Below are 21,592 nucleotides of genomic sequence, written 5' to 3'. Positions count from 1 at the left end.
AGGCTCAAGCTCTCCCTCTCCAAGCTCTCCTTCTCCAACATCCAAGCTCTCCCTCTCCAAGCTCACCCTCTTCAAGCTCTCCTTCTCCAACATCCAAGCTCTCCCTCTCCAAGCTCACCCTCTCCATTGTCCAAGCTCTCCTTCTCCAACATCTCCATCCCAATTCTCCATCTTGACTCTTTCTCAAGCTCTACCATCCATCTCAAGCTCTACTCTAGTCTCTATCACTATGGCATCCTCTTCTCAAACCCCTTCCTCTCCTCAACCCGGGTCCGCCGCCGCCTCCACCACTTCAACACCCGCTCCATCACGAAGAAGGAGGCCCGCCGTACATCGATGGAGTTGGTGGGATGAGGTAGAGTGCTCGCAATACGGTCAAGGGGGTGGTTCAAGACCATGGGTATGTAAGCTTTGCGGCTACAAGCGAACCGGCGGTGCCCACAAAGTGCGTGCTCACTTCTTGCATGAGCCCGGCAACGAAGTGCAATTTTGCAAGGAGGTTTCGGCCGAGAAGAAGAAGGAGCTCCTTGAAAAGCTTGTGGTTTATGAGGCGGCCGAGTTGGCAAAACGCAATCCTCAAGTGGCCGTCGACCCCACATCCTTTGTGAGGACATCAACGCCGCATGTACCTCGTTCATCAAGAGAGGCATCCGCTTCCCGGGGACGCCAAAGTACTCTTGATGAGAATTGGAACCCTCAATTGAAAGAGGAGGTGGACATGGCGGTGGCACGATTCTTCTTTCATGACCACATAGCATTTCGGGCGGCACGGTAAGTCCTTGGCACTATGCTCATGTACTATTCAAAATTCAAATATCATGCTCTAAACTTTAAAGACTAAAACTTAAAAGACTAAATGATGGTAAAAATCTGAATTTTGTTTGTGTTTTGCATATGGTGTTTTGGATAGATCTCCATACTTTCGGGCCATGTGCAAATTGATAGCGGAGTATGGACCCTCTTATGTTCCCCCCTCTTCGGAGACCATCCGCACCTCTCTCCTTGACAAGGAGAAGGCAAGCGTGGAGGTGGCGGCCAACCACATGAAAGAGCAATGGGCTGAAAATGGTGTTATCCTCGTCGTTGATGGGTGGAGTGACACTAGAAAGCGCTCCATCCATGGAGTTGTTGCCTACTCACGAGGGGAGACATACTTTGTCGACTCCCATGATGCTTCCGGGACGGGGAAGAGTGCCGAGATACTTGCTGCGGAGTGGGCAACAACACTAGAGACGGTGGGGGCGGAGAATGTCATTGCCATATGTGCGGATGGAGAACCGGCAAATAGGGCGACGGGGACAATTCTCCAAGCAACTTATCCTCGCATCACCGTGTGCTTTTGCATGGCCCATTGCCTCAACAACCTTATCAAAGACATAGGGGCCTTGGATTGGGTTGCACCTGTCATTGAGGGTGCCAACAAAATAGTGACCTTTGTCCTCAACCATCACAGGGTGCAGCACGAGTTTTCCAAGAAGTCAAGCCTCTCTCTTCTTAAGTATTCCGAGACGAGGTTTGCATTCAACTTTCTCATGCTAGGCCGCTTGTGTACATGTAGCGGGGCATTGAGGGGACTCTTCCTCAGTGATGAGTTTGCACGCACTTCAGAGGCTTCCACGACGGTCGGCAAATTTTGCAGGGAAAGGGCGGATGATGCGGCATGGTGGGAGGAGGCCAAGGCGCTTGTGGAGATGGTGCAACCGATTATTGATCTCCTTAGGGTGGTGGATTCCACTCAACCATGCATTGGCAAAGTGTACGAGGCAATGGATCGCATGACAGAGAAGCTAAAAGCAATGTTCAAAGTCAAGCCTCACTATAAACAGGTCAAATCCCTATGTTTGAAAAGGTGGCAAGCCTACCACTCTCCCCTCCATGCTGCTGCCTACATTGTTGATCCTGAGTTTCAAGGCAAAGGGCAACACAAGGACAAAGAGGTGAGCAAAGGCCTTCGACAAACCTTGGATCGCCTTTACACTAGTGAGGAGGATCGCCGCACAATCAAGGACCAATTGCAGATTTATAGAGAGAAGCGGGGGGCTTTTGGTTTGGCAGATGCACAGGCGGACCGCTTCAAGGTAGGGTCTGTACTTTGGTGGGAGGATTATGGTGCGGAAACTCCAAAGTTGCAGGAATTTGCTGTGCGTGTACTCTCACAGGCTTGCAGTAGCAGTTGCCTAGAGCAACTCTGGTCAGTTTATAGCCACATTGCCTCTAAGAAGAGGAACCGCCTTGGTGTACAGCGTGCAAATGATTTGGTGTTTGTCAGTGCCAACTTGCGAATGCTTTGCAAGGGCTTGACAAAGAAGGCAGATCCTTTCACCGAATGGGAGCAGGCACAGCAGGACCCACATCTCTCTGATCAGCAGAGGGCCGAGATTTTAGAGGAGCTTGAGGTTGTGCCCGAGGCATTGTCCCCCCCACCTCCCCCTCCCCTCCCACTTGAGGACCAGCCTATGGAGGACTTCACCGAGGAGGTCACGATTGATCTTCACCCTTTTCAGCCTCTTGCCTAGTCTCTTGAGTCTTGTATCTTGGCACTTAGTCATTTTGCCTTGAGTGTACACCCTCCTTGGGCCTTTCATTATGCCATTTGGCATTTTTGTTTAGATTGATCATTGTACACTCACTTTTGTTTATCACGCCATCGGCGCCCCATTATAGTTTTTTGCTAATACGACTATGCATTTCTCCTCTTTTTGGTGCAATTTTGTGCTTAATGTCTTGGTTTCTAAGTGTAAATCAAGTGTGTTAAAAAAATTTGCAAAAAAACAATCGTTTTCATATTGCCGTTTTTTCCACCGTCCCCGGGACGGCCTTTTGCCCCGTCCCCGTCCCGTTCCCCGTCCCCGTCCCCGTTCCCGTTCCCCGTCCCATGTTTCTATGCTTGAGATGGATGGTAGAGCTTGAGAAAGAGTCAAGACGGAGAATCGGGATGGAGATGTTGGAGAAGGAGAGCTTGGACAATGGAGAGGGTGAGCTTGAAGAGGGAGAGCTTGGATGTTGGAGAAGGAGAGCTTGAAGAGGGTGAGCTTGGAGAGGGAGAGCTTGGATGTTGGAGAAGGAGAGCTTGGAGAGGGTGAGCTTGGAGAGGTTGGAGAGGGTGAGCTTGGAGAGGGAGAGCTTGAGCCTTGGGTCTTGGAGAGGGAGAGCTTGGAGCCTTGGGTCTTGGAGAGGGAGAGCTTGGAGAGGAGAGGGCTTGAGGAGAGCATGGAGGTAGAGGTCTCTTATATAGAAGAAGAGGGGAGCCATGTGGGAGAGAGAGACTCAAGGAAGAAGCCTTGGAGCCTTGGAGGAGTTGCGCAAGGGAAACGGCCAGGACAGATAGCCGTTGGCGCCCCGCCAACAGCGGTCAGTTTGACCGTCCTCGTACGGACAGGGAACGCCGTTCCTGGAATGCGTTCCCGGCGTCCCTCCGTCCCGCCGTCAGGAAGCCGTCCCCGTCCCTCCGTCCCGCGGACGTCCCGCCCCCGTCCCACGCGTTCCCCGTCCCTAGGGTCCGTTCCCCCCGTCCCATGTCACTTTGTCACCATGGCACATAGATCGTCAGTATTGCAATTGTATACACATCGAGTGCATAATCACCAAAAACGAGAAACAGGAATGGAAACGTTCGAGGAATGGAAACGGAGAAACGAGTTTTTAGTGGAGGAAACAATCAGGAAACGATTGTTTCCTGTGGCAATATCACTTGGGAAACGAGAAACGGCCATGGAAACGGATGGAGTCCTGAAACAGAGAAAAGCGTTTCTAGGGACTGAAACGGCCGTTTTCTGTGATTATGATCGTGTAGCTAGAAAATTAGTTATTTGCAAATTATCCTTGCAAAGAGAGGGGTAGAGAGAGAAAGAGAACAAAGCTCAAAAGAGAGATTGTATTGCACGTACAATGTAATGCTTGTATTGCACGTACAATGTAATGCTTGTATTGATGTGTAAAAAGTTCACAAAGTAAAATGCTTTTATGGCCTTAAAGGCTCTCTTGGATGACATCACTGCTTATGTCCACAAGCAGGTATAATATCTAGATATTATCTAAATCACTAAGAGTGAGTTCACACACACACACACACACACACACACACACACACACACACACACACACACTCATAGGGAGTGTTCACACTCATGAACTCTGATTTTCCCAAGAAGATATCTTTAGCCCCCTCAGCTTGAGGAGTGGGCATTCCACCACTGTCAGCTGATGCTCCTCGCGTTCCACTATTTGGCATCACACTTCCATCACTTGTGCCTCTACCCTAGAAAGAGCTACAATGTTTGCACCCACCTTCACTTCCTCTTGTGGGTCATGAGGAACATCATCATCCCTCGCATACAACACACCTATATTGCTTGGTGTCAAAGCCTGCTCATGATCACCGTCAAGATTAGCATTTGAGCTTTAATCACAATATGGCAAAGTTGACATTTCACCACAAATCTTGTCATAGGGCTATCCCCATCCCTTGCACATACATCTTTCAAGTTATGCAAAATCCCATCTAGGTGTCATCTTATTTGTTCATGCCAATTTCCACATGGGCACCCGTTTGTGAATTTGCTGCCACACACTAAGCCCTAGTGAAGCCTTTACTTTAGCACACAACGTGGAGAAGTCACTCTAAGACCTCATTACGAATGCCATCATCATCAAACTCATCACACTATCACTGTCACATGCACTCTGCACTATAGTGCATGGTGACAAGATGGCTCATCATCAATCCCCATTGTAATCCTCAGTCTAGGATATGTCAGTCTAGGATATGTCAGGCGTGAGGTACGTAGTGTTGGAGGTGGCAATTCTCGTAGCTACTCTCGGGTTATCGCATGACTAGAAGTTGTGGTGGATTATCCCATATGCAAGAGCATGGGAAGTCGAAGAGCCATATATAGGGTGTGGTGGCACCTTGTCATAGATATCTCCTCCGGTCGGGTTTTTGGGAGGAAGCAATGGCTAGGAGATGGAAGTCCAACCACTCACGTTGCTCAGTGCCCTAGGGTGGTGTGTGTGCTACTGTTGCGTGACTGACATGGTATCAGAGCTTGGCCTGTGTCACATGTGGTCCTGGGTGGTCCTAATATCTGTTTGATCAAGGTGCTCGAATTGAAGGAGGGTGTTGGAGGTGGCAATTCTCGTAGCTACTCTCGGGCTATCGCATAACTAGAAGGTGTGGTGGATTATACCTTGTCATAGATATCTTCTCCGGTCGGGTTTTTGGGAGGGAGCAACGGCTAGGAGCTGGGAGCCCAACCACTTGTAGGGTTTGAGTTGTTAGGGTTAGGGTTTAGAAGGCACTTCAGCAAGAGGCATGAGAGTCAGAGAGAGGAACACGACTGCTCATATATTGAGTGTTGATAAAATGAAGTACAATAGCCACATAAAAGATGTGACCTAAAAGGTGTGTTCACATGGTCCGGCCATAAAGTGTGCCAAGTGGACCAAATCACTTATAAACCATTATAAGTGAAACTAAGCTAAAACTGGGAGAAAAAACCTCCACTAACTGAAGTAAAAAGTGCCCCAGTAACCTACTGATGATCACTAGCACTCCCCTGGGTGCATACACAGCATAAAACCCAACAAACCCCCCTGGAGTGATATGTGATCACTATCCATCATCCACCAAAAGGAAACAAATTCAAAGCAGTGCGGAATGCTTCGAATTTCGGACGTGGTAATGCCTTGGTGAAGATGTCTGCCACATTCTGATCTGTAGGGCAGTAGATCAGACTGATATCACCTTCCTGGAGTCTCTCCCGAACAAAATGATAGTGAATCTCAATGTGTTTCGTGCGAGCATGAAATAGAGGATTCCTGGCCACGGCAATGGCACTTTGATTATCAGTATAGATAGGTGTAGGCTCCTCCACTGAAATATCCATATCAGTCATGAGACGACGCAGCCAGACACACTCAACGGTAGTAGTGTAAGCTGCTCTGTACTCTGCCTCACAAGACGAAGTGGCCACTGTGGTCTGTTTCTTGCTTAGCCAAGAAATACATGAAGAGCCAAGAAAGAAACAATTTCCACTAGTGGAATGTCTGGTATCAAAATCACCAGCCCAATCTGAATCGCTGTAAGCATATAACTGCATGTCACCCCCCTCAGGATAAAGCAATCCAAGAGACAAGGTACCCTGTAAATACCGAAATACACGCTTCACAGCTTGCCAATGTGACAATCGCGGGCTGTGCATGAATCTGCTCAACTGAGATACGGCATACTGAATATCTGGCCGTGTAGTACACAAGTAAATAAGGCACCCAACAGCCTGAGCATATGTAGTGGCATCAAATAAAATACCGTCATCCTGTAGTGACAGTTTCATCCTAGGCTCCATAGGAGTGCTAATAGGCTTGCAATCCTGAAATTTAAACTTCTCCATAAGTTTAGCAACATACCGAGATTGCAACAACCCAATGCCTTTGTTATCCTGTACAAATTGTATGCCCAAATAGTAGTGTACGGGCCCCAAATCATACATGGCAAATGTCTGTTGCAGTATCTCTTTAAAAGCTGCAATTTTGTCATCATTTGATCCCATGAGCAAAAGATCATCTACATAAAGACTGATGACCAGCAGATCTTTCTCTTCTTTCTTTACATACAAAGTGGCTTTTGATGGACTGTTCACAAAGCCTTGAGTGAGTAGGAAAGCATCTATCTTTGCATACCAAGCTCATGGAGCTTGTTTCAAACCATACAAGGCCTTTTTCAGCCTGCATACTTTCCCTTCATGACCATGTTCTGCAAAACCTATGGGCTGATGTACATAAACTTCCTCCTCGAGGTCCCCATGTAGGAAAGCAGTCTTGATGTCCAACTGATGAACAACCCAACCACGATGTGCAGCCAATGCAATGACGCACCTAAGTGTCGACATACGGGATGTAGGAGCAAATGTCTCCTCATAATCAATGCCCTTCTTCTGTGCATAGCCCTTTGCAACTAGACGGGCTTTGTACCTGTCAATGGATCCATCTGCATGTCTTTTCAACTTATAGACCCACTTAGTACCAATGGCTTTCTTGCCTTTGGGCAGATCAACCAAATCCCATGTTTGATTCGTTTTAATAGAATCAAGTTCATCCTGCATGGCTTTGTTCCAATGCACATTGTCTCGTGCATCCACAAATGAATCAAGCTCATCATCATCCTGTAAACTGGCTGCCATAACCATATTTAAATCCATGATGTGTGCATGCTCATTGGTCCATGTCTCCCTACGAGTACGACCAGCAAGAGGACCCTCTAGATGGCTGTCCTGTAATGTCCTCAAGTACCATCTAGGTATGTGTCTGACCTGTGGAGCCTGTTGCCCCATATGTGGCTCAACTTCTGGCTCAATTTGCTGCTGAATTTCTGCACCACCTTCATGATTGGCTGGCTGTCCTGCACCCTCATGGGTTGGATCACCAACTGTGGAATGAAACTCCATAGGTAGTAGATCTTCAAACACATCATTTTCAGCCTGATTTGCATCATAACCAGCCATGGATATTTCTGATTTTTCATCAAAAATCACATCCTGACTAGTAAATATCTTCTTGGACAGTGGGTCATATAACCGGTAGCCCTTGCTCTCACGGCTATACCCAACAAAAATACATTTTGTGACTTTATCATCTAACTTCCTCCTCAACTCTTTGGGTATGTGTGCATATGCAAGACACCCAAAAGTACGAAAATGTGATACCGAAGGCTCGCGGCCATGCCAAGCCTCAAAAGGAGTAATGGAAACCAATGCCTTTGTGGGACATCGATTCAAAAAAGATATGTGGTAGCTTCTTTGCCTTTAACATACATCTGGCCATCTCCATGAGTGACCGATTCTTCCTTTCTGCAACCCCATTCTGCTGTGGAGTATAAGGAGTAGTATACTGATGTTTGATACCTCTACTCTCAAGAAAGGAATTCAACATGTGTGACACATATTCCCCCCCTCGGTCAGAACGGAGAGTCTTAACCTTGCATCCTGACTCTGTTTCAGCAAGTGCTACAAAGGCCAAAAATGCATCATATACCTGTGATTTCTGTGTCAACGGATAGACCCAGCATATACGAGAGAAGTCATCAATAAATGTAGCAAAATAGAAGCAGCCTCCTAATGACTTTGTCTGCATGGGACCACAAAGATCACTGTGTATAAGCTGCAACTTTGCAGTTGCTCGTAGAGCCTGATCACGTGGAAAGGAAAACCGATGCATTTTTCCCAAAATACATCCTTCACATATGTGATCTGGAGGCTTCTCCATAAGAGGTAGGTCTGTCAACATGTTATGTCGCTGCATAAGCATAAGATTACCGATATTTACATGCCCCATGCGAGCATGCCATAACTCCGCATCAACCATAGCTGGAGTAAGAGTGAATGCATTATAAGCAAACTGATCCACTGGCTGAAATGCATCCAACTGATAAAGTCCATGACATAATGTACCAGTAAGCATCAAGGTCAAAGCATTAGTTTTGTCTCTGACCATGCATTTGTCATGATCAAAGTTGATTTGCATACCACACTGTGCTAAAGAAGAAATGGACAACAGATTCTTCTTTATCCTTGGTACATATAAGGCATCTGTAAGGCGAAGAATAGAGCCATCAATGGCTGTGAGCTGAATCTCCCCAATGCCACGAACTGGATATGAAGCATTATTGGCACATTGAACAGTTTTGCCAACAGGGGCAGGGCATACATTACAAAACAAATCCCTGCGAGATGTGATATGCTTTGAAGCACCACTATCAAAATACCAAGTACATGCATGCTCAGTCACACTGAGTGCCTGTGAAGACCAAGAGGCATCATAACTGCATGTGTAGAAACAGTAATCCCTGTCTTCAACAAAAGAAGCAGTCTCCGGAGGAGCTTTAGAGGCATCATTTACAGACATCCTAGATTCCTTTGCCTTCTCTTTGGCAATCCTCTTCCTACACTCTGTGATGTAGTGACCTGGCTTCTTACAGTAATGGCATTTGCCCTTCTTCTTGGGCTGTCCATCACCTTTCTTGGTGTCCTGAGATGAACCACCATCACTTGAATTCTGATTTGAACTCTTTGGCTGATATTTGCCTTTCCCTTTTTGACCTGTCGTAAATGCTTGTTCAGCACTTGTGTTCATGTTCATATTCTTCTTGATTTGCTCTTCCTGTAACAAGAGAGCAACAAGTTCCTGATACTTAAGGGGTTCAACAGCATTCCTCATGCTGAGGTTCAAAGAGGTATGAAAAGCCAAGTAGGATCTTGGCAAAGAGTTTAAGATGGTGGACACAAGCTGTGTCTCAGGAATAATCTCATCCACATTGTGAGTTGCTCTCTCAAATCCTGCAGCTTGTTCAAGTGGCTAGACATATCATCTCCTTCATGCATCTTCTGATTTTCCAGCTCTCTTTTCAAAAATGAGATCCGTAACTCATTACGAGCAGCATACAACTGCTCCAAAGTCACCCATGCATTTCGTGAAGAGCCAGCTGGACGAATATGAGGTATAATAAACCTCTGTACTGACAATGCAATAAGTGATAAGGCTTGTGCATCTCTGGCATCCCATGTCTTCTTAGCATTTGTTCTTTGAACAGGCAGTGGTGGCTGACCTGGTGCATGTGCATGTGCCTGTTGTCCTCTTCCACGAGCACCCCCTTGGGGAGGAGTCTCTGGAGCCAATGGACCTGGACGTGGTTCATCACCACTAACAAAATCCCAAAGACCTTTTGCCACGAGCACATTTCTCAGCATAAAACTCCACAAGTAGTTCATGCCATCCAACTTGTCTTCCTTAGACAAGTACGTGAACACATCACTTTGCTGTTGATTTGCCATTATGCCAATGCACAATGTTGTACATGTGTATCAAAAAACCCAATAGCAACAACCCTGAAAGCAACTGTACTCCACTGAATACAGCTTACCCAAATATGCCTGCACTCTCAATCCTCTGAATGTGCAACACAATGCACCACTGACTGAGTAGAGCAACAAAAATGGCTCACACAGTGCCAAAATGCCCAAAATTACTGCACCCAAAGCCTTGCAAAAGCTTGTAGAGATTTCTTTGCAAGAAAACCTCCCTGTATCTGCCAGAAAACTTTCACAGAGAAAATGCCCAAATTTCAAAACATGTAAAGCTTACCACTTATGTGATTTTGCAGGTACAGGCGGCTGTAGGCTGTACAGAACAAGTGTACGGTACAGTGCAGGTACAGGTCGACTGCCTGCAGGCAGCTGTACGGAAACAGGCCGACTGTACGGTGACTGTACAGAGCAGGTACTGTCCAGAGCAAAGTACTGGTCGACTGTACGGCGGCTGTACGGAGCTGCAGGTATTGGGCGACTGTGAACCAGTATGGACAGAGCAGACGAACCAGTACTGACACGCTTGTGGCGAACTGGTTGTACGGGCGATTGTGTACGGAGCAGCCGCAGGGTACGGAACAGAACAGGTCGCCTGCAGGTACTGTACGGGGCTGCAAGTTCTGGGCGTGCAGCAGACGGCGAATGTACGGACAGCTAGGCGACGAACTGTACGGACAGCTGTGCAGGAGTACTTGTACGGGCAGCTGATGGCGACTGACTGAGTGGCTGGCTGAACTGAAAACAGGCGAACTGATGGCTATGGCCTGTACGGACAGCTTGACTAACCTGCTCTGATACCAAATGTAGGGTTTGAGCTGTTAGGGTTAGGGTTTAGAAGGCACTTCAGCAAGAGGCGTGAGAGTCAGAGAGAGGAACACGACTGCTCATATATTGAGTGTTGATAAAATGAAGTACAATAGCCACATAAAAGATGTGACCTAAAAGGTGTGTTCACATGGTCCGGCCATAAAGTGTGCCAAGTGGACCAAATCACTTATAAACCATTATAAGTGAAACTAAGCTAAAACTGGGGGAAAAAACCTCCACTAACTGAAGTAAAAAGTGCCCCAGTAACCTACTGATGATCACTAGCACTCCCCTGGGTGCATACACAGCATAAAACCCAACATCACTGACGTTGCTCAGTGCCCTAGGGTGGTGTGCGTGCTGTTGTTGCGTGACTTTGACACGTAGGTCATTCCTCAGCCTTAGAGAGTCAGTCAGTCAATCAAGTCCCTTAACCCACTTGGAGAGAATCATTCATGCATATAGAGTCAGTAGAAGCCTTAGGGTTTACATTAGATCATGGTTGCATATTGCGTATCATTCATCTCATTTGCACATAGACCACTGCAGAAGCCTTGGAATATCATCTACTATTTTTACCATATTTAATTATAATTTATTTGGCATTTTCACCATATTATTCCAACATTATCCTTTTATGCAAGTCGTGTAGCTGTCGGCCAGCTTTCAGCCAGCCGACCAGCACATGAGAGCATATAAATAGCATAGCTTCACTTCATCTCATTCATTCATCATCAAATCAGCCAAGCGATTCAGTCCCACAACACGGGAGCATCATCGTTTGGATCACACAAGCATACATCAGCAAAACGCTTCATCCTCAGCATTCCGCCAAGGAAGGTGCTCCAGTACCTTGCGTTTTCAGCACACAAACAGAATTCAGCACTCATACACTCCATCGTTTTGCTACAGCCACCTCAGGGAAGGTAAAACGCATTCATTCATTCATTTACAGTACAACCTAGAACAGTCCCAATCAACCCCTTCTCTTAGCCTCAGATTTGCAGGCTTTGAAACTCGCGGCAGATGCCTGGGGGACTAGGGCCTTGTTGATACCATCAATGCATATTAAAACACACTTAAACATGGCCACAACCTTAACACATATCCATCATCACTTTGCATAAAACATAAAAGCTGGACAAAACATCCACAAATGCTGAAAATGGGGCTTGCACATGTGACACCACATAGAGGCTGGAATGGGCCGACATCCCCCCCCCCCCCCCCTTGGAGTATTTTATTACCCAAGGAGAATAATTTCATGTACAAGCTTTGAGGGTAAGGCATCGAGTTCTTCTATTCAATCGCCGTCCACCCATGGAAGTTTTAACTACTCCCCATGGCAGAACGTCAATGATGATCTGATGTCCTCTTCTCACGCCGACATTGCCAAAATTCCTAACCATCTACAGACGGGTTCCTAGACCGCCTATGGGTGGGGGTTCTCTATGTGCCTACAGGTGGAGAAAAGCTTCACTGATGCAGATCTCACTGGAAAAATAACATTTAGATGCCTTTAGTAATTTTGTGATCTTTACCTGACACCAAGAGCTGAATTTATCATCAAGTTGCTGTTTGGTGTATTACCCTTATCCACTGGCTCAGCAACTGCAATTGCCAGGCTGAAAAGTGCCATCTTTTCTGAACAAAAGTAGAGCTGTACAATCTCATTGTGTCTGCTTAGCTTGCTGAACAAGGTTTCTTTTGCAGACTCTGTTTTGGAGATGGTTGAATTTATCAAAGTTTTCTGAAAAAAGTTTTGTTGAAATTTGTTCTCATGTGTTCATGCAATTTAAGTTCTTAATGACTCCTGTTTTTTGATCCTTTCAAACACTAGGCTATGACTGTACAGCATGTTGAGGAGTATCTGGATCCCACTAAAGAACTAGCAAGATTGATCTCAGAGAGGAAGTTGGAAGAGGCTTTTAACAAGGCACTCTCACTAACTGATGTTGGGGTTGTCTCTTGGTTGTGCAATCAGGTATGTCTCTTTCCGAGTTAGAGATTGTATTTTGAGGGTACCCTGATGAACTGCTTCTTCACTTATTTGAATAGTTGTAAGGGACTCACTTTTTTGATGTTTTTGTTAAAATGTCTCAAACAGGTAGATCTAGCAACACTTCTCACGATGACACCTCCTCCTTTGAGCCAAGGGGTGCTGTTGGCTTTGGTGCAGCAGCTTGGCTGTGACCTTGCTAATGACACTGGTAAGAAACTGATGTGGATCAAGGATGCAGCTCTGGCTTTGAATCCTCATGATCCTGGGCTCCCTCCACATGTCATGCGGCATTTTCTCGAGAAGCTTTACAACAATCTTCACGCGCTACTGGCCACGAGTTTGAGTACTGATCTGATACACATGACAAGATTAGTTACGCATGTTGTGAACTCGCTGTTGACTGCATGCAAATGAGGCCATGGTTCAGGGTGCTCGCAGCCAGTGTAACATATGGGATGCTGCAAACCTGAAGCTTCTGTACTGTTGTGAGATGAAAACACCACACAAAGTGGAGTTGCAACACGATAGACTAAGATGTTAAGCCATTAAAATGTGTAGGCTTGCGTCCTACTCCTCTTTGTATTTGACCACATTTTGGAATGTTCCTGTTTGCTCAGAAACATAGTAGCTGTCTTGGGTGTTCGGTAGGAGATTGAATGATAGCCACAAAAGAATCCCAAAGTGTTTGCCAGAAACTATGCTTATAGTTGATTAATGGGTGAACAGCGATGGTCCTCCCTTGCTGCCGAAGGCTTTGATAAGCAAGGTGTAGCTACTTTGAAGCAGAAAGCATTTATACATGTCTGTGCTGAAAACATGGATTTCAATGGGGCTTCACACATTCTGATTCTAGTGGGCGCTGCCCATTGATGAGGGTGGATTTACAGCTGCGCAGCTGTGTGTTGCTTTACATGTTTATATATATGATTTACTTTTTATTCCAATCAATTTTAGACAGCTGGAGATTGTTGTTGTACGTCACTGGTTATTAGTTTTGTGGTGATTGGTTTGAATGCACGAAAGACGAGGATTTTTAAACATAAGATACTCGGTGACTATTCCAATGTTGAAGTATAACATTGTTAAATGTGGAAGTACCACAACCAATTCCATAATGTTGGCTAACACCTTGAGCTACTAATTTAGCCTCATACTTGATTGAACCATCATTACTGTATTTGACTAAAACCACTTGTAGCTTACTAGTTTCTTGCTAGCTTGCTGACAAGGGAGCCAAATCCCATGTTCAATTTCTTTGTAAGCTGGCCATCTCATCATCCATGGTTGCTTGTCATTGGCAATGATGGTAGGTACTTGAGTATGACTAATTACTTGACCTTGCTTATTCTTGTATGTTTTTTGAAATCTCATCATTGCTATGCATTTGATTTGTGGCAGGAATAAAGTTGTGATTTGTGTAGGAGAGATGCACATTTGTAGTGGAATTGTATGTAGGAGTTACGAGGTGATAGTGCTTGGCACACTAGGCCTTATAGTGGTTTTTAAACCATGGAGTCACTTACACTTTGATAGGGACACATGACACATTATGCTTGGACCCCTTTGCGGGCATTTGATTTAGAGGTTTTTGCTTTTAGCTAGCGAAACGGCGCTCACTCGCTCATGCGAGGTTCCACTGCCAACTCTCCCTCTCTGTGTGCTCGTCCAGCTCTGCTCTACTTGTGTGTGGGGTAGCTACTAGTAGTAAGCTTCAAAGCCCTAAAACCCAAACATTTGGCATCATAGGTAGGCTCTCAAGTTGCCGTTGCCACCTCAAACCGGACACCATTGCCCATAGCTCGTTGCCGCTGCTTCAGAGCTGGGAGCTGCTGCGCTGCTTGTTGCATACCCATGGCCAGAGCTGATAATTGCTGCTGCTGTTGCCCATTTTCGTTGCTAGATCTGGGCAGTGCTAGTGCAGGGCGCCAACCAGCTCGTCGGTGGCGTCACCCCTTTACTTAGTGGTGCTAGTGCTGGGACTTCTGCCTCCTTGGTTTGCTCTACCCCTATTCTGCCCAGCTTTAGGATCACTGCCGCCCATCTCTGGTCGCCATCCAACAGACACATAGTTTTTGATAGCTTCACGGTTTGCACTTATAGGAGGGACTTCTTAGCAAGGCATTGACAGTCCGTTGAAGGAGAAGAGGAAGAGGAGCAGAGGGGGTATCTCTAGATACTGCTCGGCATTACACAGTTTCTATGGGCATTACACACACAATTTCTGTGTCCATGTGCATAGACGAAAAGGGTGCTTATCAGTCAGCAAGTATACTTTTGATACAGTGCATTCGAGCTTTTGTACTACAATTCAATCCGTTACCAAGGGTGATAGTTCTTCCAAGGGTAATGCCTCAAAGAGCAAGAAGAAAAAGGAAAATGTCATTTTTGCCATAAGCCGAGGCACTATTTCAATGATTGTAGGAAGAGGATTGTTCAAGTTAAAGAGAAGAAGCATCCAGGCAAGGAGTTAGGCAATGTGGTGGAATCTTTGATGACAAAAACGAGAATTCAACCAATCTTATGGAGGATGATTGGGTGCTTTTGACCATAGAAGAGGTCATGGATGAGTTATCTCTAAGCGCATGTGAGAAGAGTCAACTTGTTTGGTACATAGACAGTGGAGCTTCTAGGCATATCACATCGAGACGTGATGTATCCAGCTACATGGAAGTTGTGGATAATGGGAGCAGTGTCTCATGTGCATATCACTCTTCATATCATATAAAAGGCATAGGCAAGGTGCCTTTGGTGCTTGTTAATGGTAAGCAAAATCAAATGAAAGGTGTCTCATGTGCATATCACTCTTCATATCATATAAAAGGCATAGGCAAGGTGCCTTTGGTGCTTGTTAATGGTAAGCAAAATCAAATGAAAGGTGTGCTTGAAGTGCCGAGCATAAACAAGAACTTGGTGTCTGTGTCTCCTATTGCTATGCAAGGTTTGCCATGGAGTTCCTCATCAAAGACCCTTCCAATGGGTTTCATATTGTCTCTATTGGTACATTATGCAATGGGTTATATAGGTTGGATACCTATGATTTGCAGGCACATAATATATGTTCAGTTACAAGTGATACTTCCTCTATGCAGGCAATTGAATTGTGGCATGCACGCTTTGGGCATGTTAACTTTGGAAGTTTAATGCTTCTATGGTAGTACAATATGGTTCAATGTATGCCTCATGTTGAGATCCATGTAGATCATGTGAGGGTTGTATTTTGGAAAAATATATCGAAAGCCCTTCCCTCGTGATGGTGTGGTGCGAGCTAAAAGTAAATTACAACTCATACATAGCAATGTTTGTTGTCCGATGAGGACTCCATCCTTGGGAGGACACTTGTATTTTGTCACTTTCATTGATGACTACTTGAGATTCACATGGTCGTATCCAATGAAGGAGAAATATCTCAAGCGTTTATGCATTTTCTGCACTTCCAGGCAATGGTTGAAAATGTTGTGGGTTCTAAAATTCACTCTCTTTGTAGAGATAGAGGAGGTGAATATATGTCCAATGCTTTCAAGCCACACTTGTAGAGGCCACTTGCAAGAAAATGGCATTAAACATCAATGCACGGTGCCATAGACACCACAATGAAATGGTGTAGCAGAGAGGAAGAACACATCTTTGATTGAAATGGCGAGATGCTTGATAAAAGGTAAAGATTTGCCGCAGAAGGTTTGGATTGAGGCCATCTTATGCATAGCTCATGTACTAAACCGATGCCTCACAAAAGCCTTGGTCACACCATTTGAGGCTTTGTTGCAAGAGGATTGTGATCCTCATGCACAAATTTAATAAAATAATTGACAAAACTTACTCTACCTCTCTCAAAACACCATAGCTTATTGAGAAATAAACTTGCATGAACATGAAAGAAGAGAAGATGCACGACATACATTGGGTATAATCTCCCCTCGCTTGCTTGATGGCCCACGCTTTCAAGCAAGTGTATTTAGATATCTTTATTATTATTTTGTGAGCCAAAAATGACTTTTACACTCCACTTTGGACCTTCCCCCTAACTTTAGGAAAGTGTCATGCGTTAAGCAATATGAATCATCTACTAAGGGTAAACAAACCATTTGAATAAATATGTCCTTATAATAAATGTGCATAATAAATATGTGCTGCCATTTTATGTACAAGATAATGACGGCCACCAAGCCACTACATAAAATGTCGCATAAATATAATGTTGCCAAAAATATGATATCGCCACCATGAATATAGTGATACCAAAATGTGCATCCAATATGCATGCCAAAAATGTGTAACCATCATCATGTCGCTCACACCAGCCCACTAATCTGCTATAAAAAACACATACACAAGATTATTCCAGTGACTATCTACCTAACATGGTGTGACCAGTACCTAGTGGTAAGTCACTAACCATGTGGCAAATAATAAAAAATAAATATCTACAAAAATATTTCAATAATTTTTATAATCCGTAACATGTCCCGAGGTTGGAAAGCAACTGATCTCAGTTGGTCATGAAACTAGAAAGATGCCTCAATCGGCAAGTCTTCTTCCTCTACTTGTGTTGCCTTAATTGGTGAGTCTACACGAAATCATGTTGTCTCAATCGATGAGTCTGCATATAAAGAGTTTTTTGTCTTAATCGACGAGTCTGAACATAGTGTATTGCCTCAATTGGCGAGTCGATACACACAAATGGATATATGTACACTGCCTCAATCAGCGAGTTTATGCACATATTTGGAATCAAGGTGATTGTGAATGGTAGACATCAATCAGGGCATGGTAGGTGGATAATGATGATTCAAGTATCCATTGTGCTTTCTCAGTAGAGTGGTTCTCATATTTAATTAATTATTGATGATAAATAGTACCTGTACGAGTGGTGGTCTTGTCATGGTCAAGGATAGATTCTAGGACTAAAATTTCTGAGTCTTCTTGTAAAAGAGGTGGGTCATCTAGAACAAGGTAAAGTGGAAGAGTTCCCTTAAATGGGCGTAGCAAACTGATATGGAAGGAGTTGTGTATACGCCACTGAGGTGGGATGTCCAATCTAAAAGCATTGTTATTGATTTTCTTGAGAATCGTGAAAGGTCCATAAAAACGTGGAGCAAGTTTAAGCTTGGGGTGCTTCTCAATGCTCTTATGTCTACGTTTTTCGTTTCTTAGCTTAACGATGCTTGTTCTCTTGAAATCGCATAGGTCTTCGCTTCTTCTTTACTTGTTTTGTATATCTTTCTTGAGCTTTTTGAATAGATTGAGTCACTTCACCAAAATCTGGGTATGGTCATGGGCAAAATGGTCTACGGGGCTGGAACTTGTGTTCCGATTCTAGAAGTCAGAGTAGGTAACTTTTTACCATAGACAACTTCGAAGGGTGCCTTTCTTGTGTGTGTGGCAGAGTGGGTGGTATTGTTATAAGAAAATTGCAAAATGTGCAAATGCTCATTCTAATTAGAAGGTTTGTAAATGATATAAGTCCTCAAAAGGTCCATGATAGTGATATTGGAAGTAGAGAAACTAAAGTCCATCTTAACAAAACCATGATGAGTGAAAACAGTTTTAATAAATATCTTTACAACAAGTGGAGCAGTCAATGTCTTCTTGCATGCCACAAAGTATGCTTGTTTACTAAACCTATCTACTATGGTCCAAATCATGTCATTATGCAAGGAAGTAGTAGGTAATCCCGTAATGAAATCCATTAAAATATCTTCCCAAGGACCATTCGAAATTGGCAAAGGCATCAATAGTCCATATGGTTTTACATGATGACGCTTGACACATTGACAAACAATGCAATCAGAGACATATTTTGCAATATCTTTTTTCATGTTAGGCCTTTTTTTTTTCACATGATGTCAAACTAGAAAGTATGCCACAGTTCCCATCATAAGGTGGTTCATGCAGCATTTCTTGCAAAACAATATGCCTAAATGGTGCAATATTGCATAATCTTTTCTCAAAGAATAGGAAACCATCATTGAGAAGCAAATAGTTAATATGAACAAGTGCATTCCAATCATTTGAAAAATCAATATCATGGGCATAACTGTCATGCATAGCATCAAAAGATTCAATATGAATAACAGAAATGTTAGTAATTGACAGTCTACGGCTCAAAGCATATGCAACAACATTAGCACGACGCAGTTGATATTGGATCATGGGGTGAAAATTTTGAATGAAGAAAGCCATTTAATATGACGGTTGGAGATCAAGGGATGACGACTAAGTAGCTGCCTTATGAATTCTGAACCCATGAGGTAGTGTTTCCACATGTGAAGAGCATGTACTATGGCCAAAAGTTCCTTATCATAGGTGCTATAGTTGAGTTCATTGGGTTGTAGTTTACGACTTTCAAATGTTAAGGGATGGTCATCTTGCATCAAAATGGCTCTTATACCAGATCCACTAGCGTCAATGAAACAACTATGAAAAATGGTCTAATAAAGTCAGGTTATTGTAGGATTGGGGTGTGAGTTCAAAGATATTTTAGACAGTCAAAGGACTTTTGTTGACTGTCACTCTAATGAAAAGATTTTTTTTTTCCAACAATAATGTCAATGATAATGCAATGAGAGAAAAGTTTCGCACAAATTTTCTATAAAAGCCTGAAAGTCCTAGAAAAGATCTCACATCATTCCTGAGTACATCCCTTAAGCTTGGTTTGATAACCGCATAGTCATTCAATCTACATCCCTTAAGCTTGGTTTGATAACCGCATAGTCATTCAATCTACAAACATAAATTTTCAAAATTAAATGACTTAATAAGATGAAAATAGACACAAACAAGAAAGGAAAAAGAGAAAAAGGCTTATGAGTTCATCCTTTGTAGCCCTTTAAGCAGCGCAATTTCACTTGTCTTCTGTGGGTCTATCAAAGTGCACATGACCTGAATATGCCGTGCTCGAGTCTCTCTGTGTACGACTTCGCAATCACAGACATCCAAGCCATGGTTCTATGGTTGCCCTTCCACACATAGAACATCTTCCCAGAAAGGTACTGGAACTCTAGCTTAACTTCTAACTCCTTCTCGAATAGTTAATCCACCTCCCTGTGGAAGTTGGCCAATCTCTAATGGTTGCTATCTTTTTAGGGTCAACATGAATGCCATCGAAAACAATGTGCCCAAGATATTCAATTTCACTTTGAAAGAAAGAGCTTTTGTCAAGATTTGCATACAAATGGTTCTCTTTAAGAAGTTTAAAAACAAATCTCAAATGGTTTTCGTTGTCTTTTTCAGAGCAACTAAAAATAAGAATGTCATCAAAAAAGACAATCACAAAATCTTGATGGTTCAAAAAGATTCTATGCATCATGCGAACAAATGTGGCCGGTGCATTTGTAAGGCCAAAGGGCATTACTAGAAATTCATAGTCACCAAATTGAGTGCAAAATACAGTTTTGTAAATATCAATGGGGTCCATATGCACTTGATGATAACCCGATTTTAAATCTGTCTTGCTAAAAACACAAGCACTTTTCAATTTGTCAAGTAAATCGTCTACTCGAGGAATAGGATAATGATTTTTGAGAGTCACTTTATTTAATGCACGATAATCGACACACATGTGATAAGTCTTATTCTTGTTTTGAACTAACAAGATTGGTGCTCCAAATGGTGAACTACTAGTAGGTCATATCAGTCCTTTATCTAGTAATTCCTTAATTTGGCGTTGAATTTTGTGCTGTTGAAAATAGTTTTGTCTATAAGGTGCACGATATGGTGGTTGATGAAGAATGTAAAGGTGCAATCAAGAAATCACGATGCTCTTTATATGCCCCAATTTTAATTTTAAGATTTTTAATTTCAGGAGTGCCATCGTAATGAGTTACTTGGAATGCAAATGTTACTTTATATGTAGAGGGATATGTGTGCAGTTGTAATTTCCTTACAATTTTTTTGAAATAAAATCATGCGAACTCCCATCATTATGCAAAACAAAAACTTGATGACCATCAATAGAACCTTGCATGCGTAATCATGAGTGGATAGATTGAGGAATACCTAGAGGGTTGTTTGATTCTAGATTAACTTCGTCATGAAGAGTGTCCTTCGTCCATTCTGGTGTCATCATCGACCTCACGAGCTTCTTCTTTGATGTAGTGGACCATGGTGGTTGGTTACTTTAGCGGTGGTAACTTGGCGAAGTAATTTGCTGCAATATAACCCAGCTTTAGGCAACGATGACAAGTAGGAGTAGGCCTAGGTGCTGCAATATAACCGAGCTTTAGGCAACGATGACAAGTAGGAGTAGGCCTAGATGCTTTTGATGAGACATCGTGAACACTATTGTGGCGAGGCTTGGGGTTTGAATTTACAAAATTTGGCTTTGAAGTTGTCTCATTAAATACATTTTTAGGAGGAAATATGGGTGCGCGTGAGTGTTGAACATTGCTAGTGCGATTTGAAATGAAAGAATTAGGTTGAACAAATTGTCTAAATGGACGATTATTACCCACAAAAGATGATTGCCGATTTGTTAGACTAGGCCCTTGCATAGGCATAACAAACTTGCTGATGGAGCAACGCTTCTTCTCTACATTATGAGCAAGAGAAATAGATAAATAAAGAGAAGAAGGTTTGAATATATTCACTTCTTCTTGCAAGCCTTCTTCAAGACCATGCTCATAATTTTATCACGAAGTGTCATCATGCACATCTCCTAACATGCAAAGATGTAATAATGTTTGCTAAAAACGCTCAGTGTATTGTGACACATTGTCACGATCATTCCAAGAGAATTTTTCCATGCACGACATGCCTACAAATGAAACTGAGGTGGAAGAAAAGACTCTTTGACTTTGTCTTGGAACTCAAGCCAAGCGGTTGGCTTGTCAGCAGCATTGTGAAGTACATTCCACCATAGAGATTTTTTATCAACCATGTGATTAGTGGCACATTTAATTTTTTCTCTTTCGAAGAAGCTCATCATCAG

At 43.6% G+C, this 21,592-nt stretch overlaps 1 protein-coding gene across 5 annotated transcripts in view; it reads left to right on the top strand.

Annotated features, from left to right (window-relative positions):
- The window catches only part of LOC147607960 (enhancer of mRNA-decapping protein 4-like), a 49,270-nt gene extending 35,660 nt beyond the window's left edge, over positions 1-13,610 (top strand). For all 5 annotated transcript variants that reach the window (XM_086790199.1, XM_086790198.1, XM_086790196.1 and 2 more), the window contains 2 exons: positions 12,505-12,648; positions 12,772-13,610. In XM_086790199.1, the coding sequence (XP_086646325.1) occupies positions 12,505-12,648; positions 12,772-13,080 (453 nt within the window). In that variant the 3' untranslated portion in view covers positions 13,081-13,610. The remainder of the gene's footprint in view (positions 1-12,504; positions 12,649-12,771) is intronic.
- The last annotated feature ends 7,982 nt before the right edge of the window (positions 13,611-21,592 follow it).

The sequence above is a fragment of the Cibotium barometz genome, chromosome 54, assembly GCF_041138505.1.
Source record: "Cibotium barometz isolate CiBa-2024 chromosome 54, ASM4113850v1, whole genome shotgun sequence".
Lineage (NCBI taxonomy): Eukaryota > Viridiplantae > Streptophyta > Polypodiopsida > Cyatheales > Cibotiaceae > Cibotium > Cibotium barometz.
Note: the sequence above shows the minus strand (reverse complement) of the source record. Positions and strands in the feature narration are given on the sequence as shown.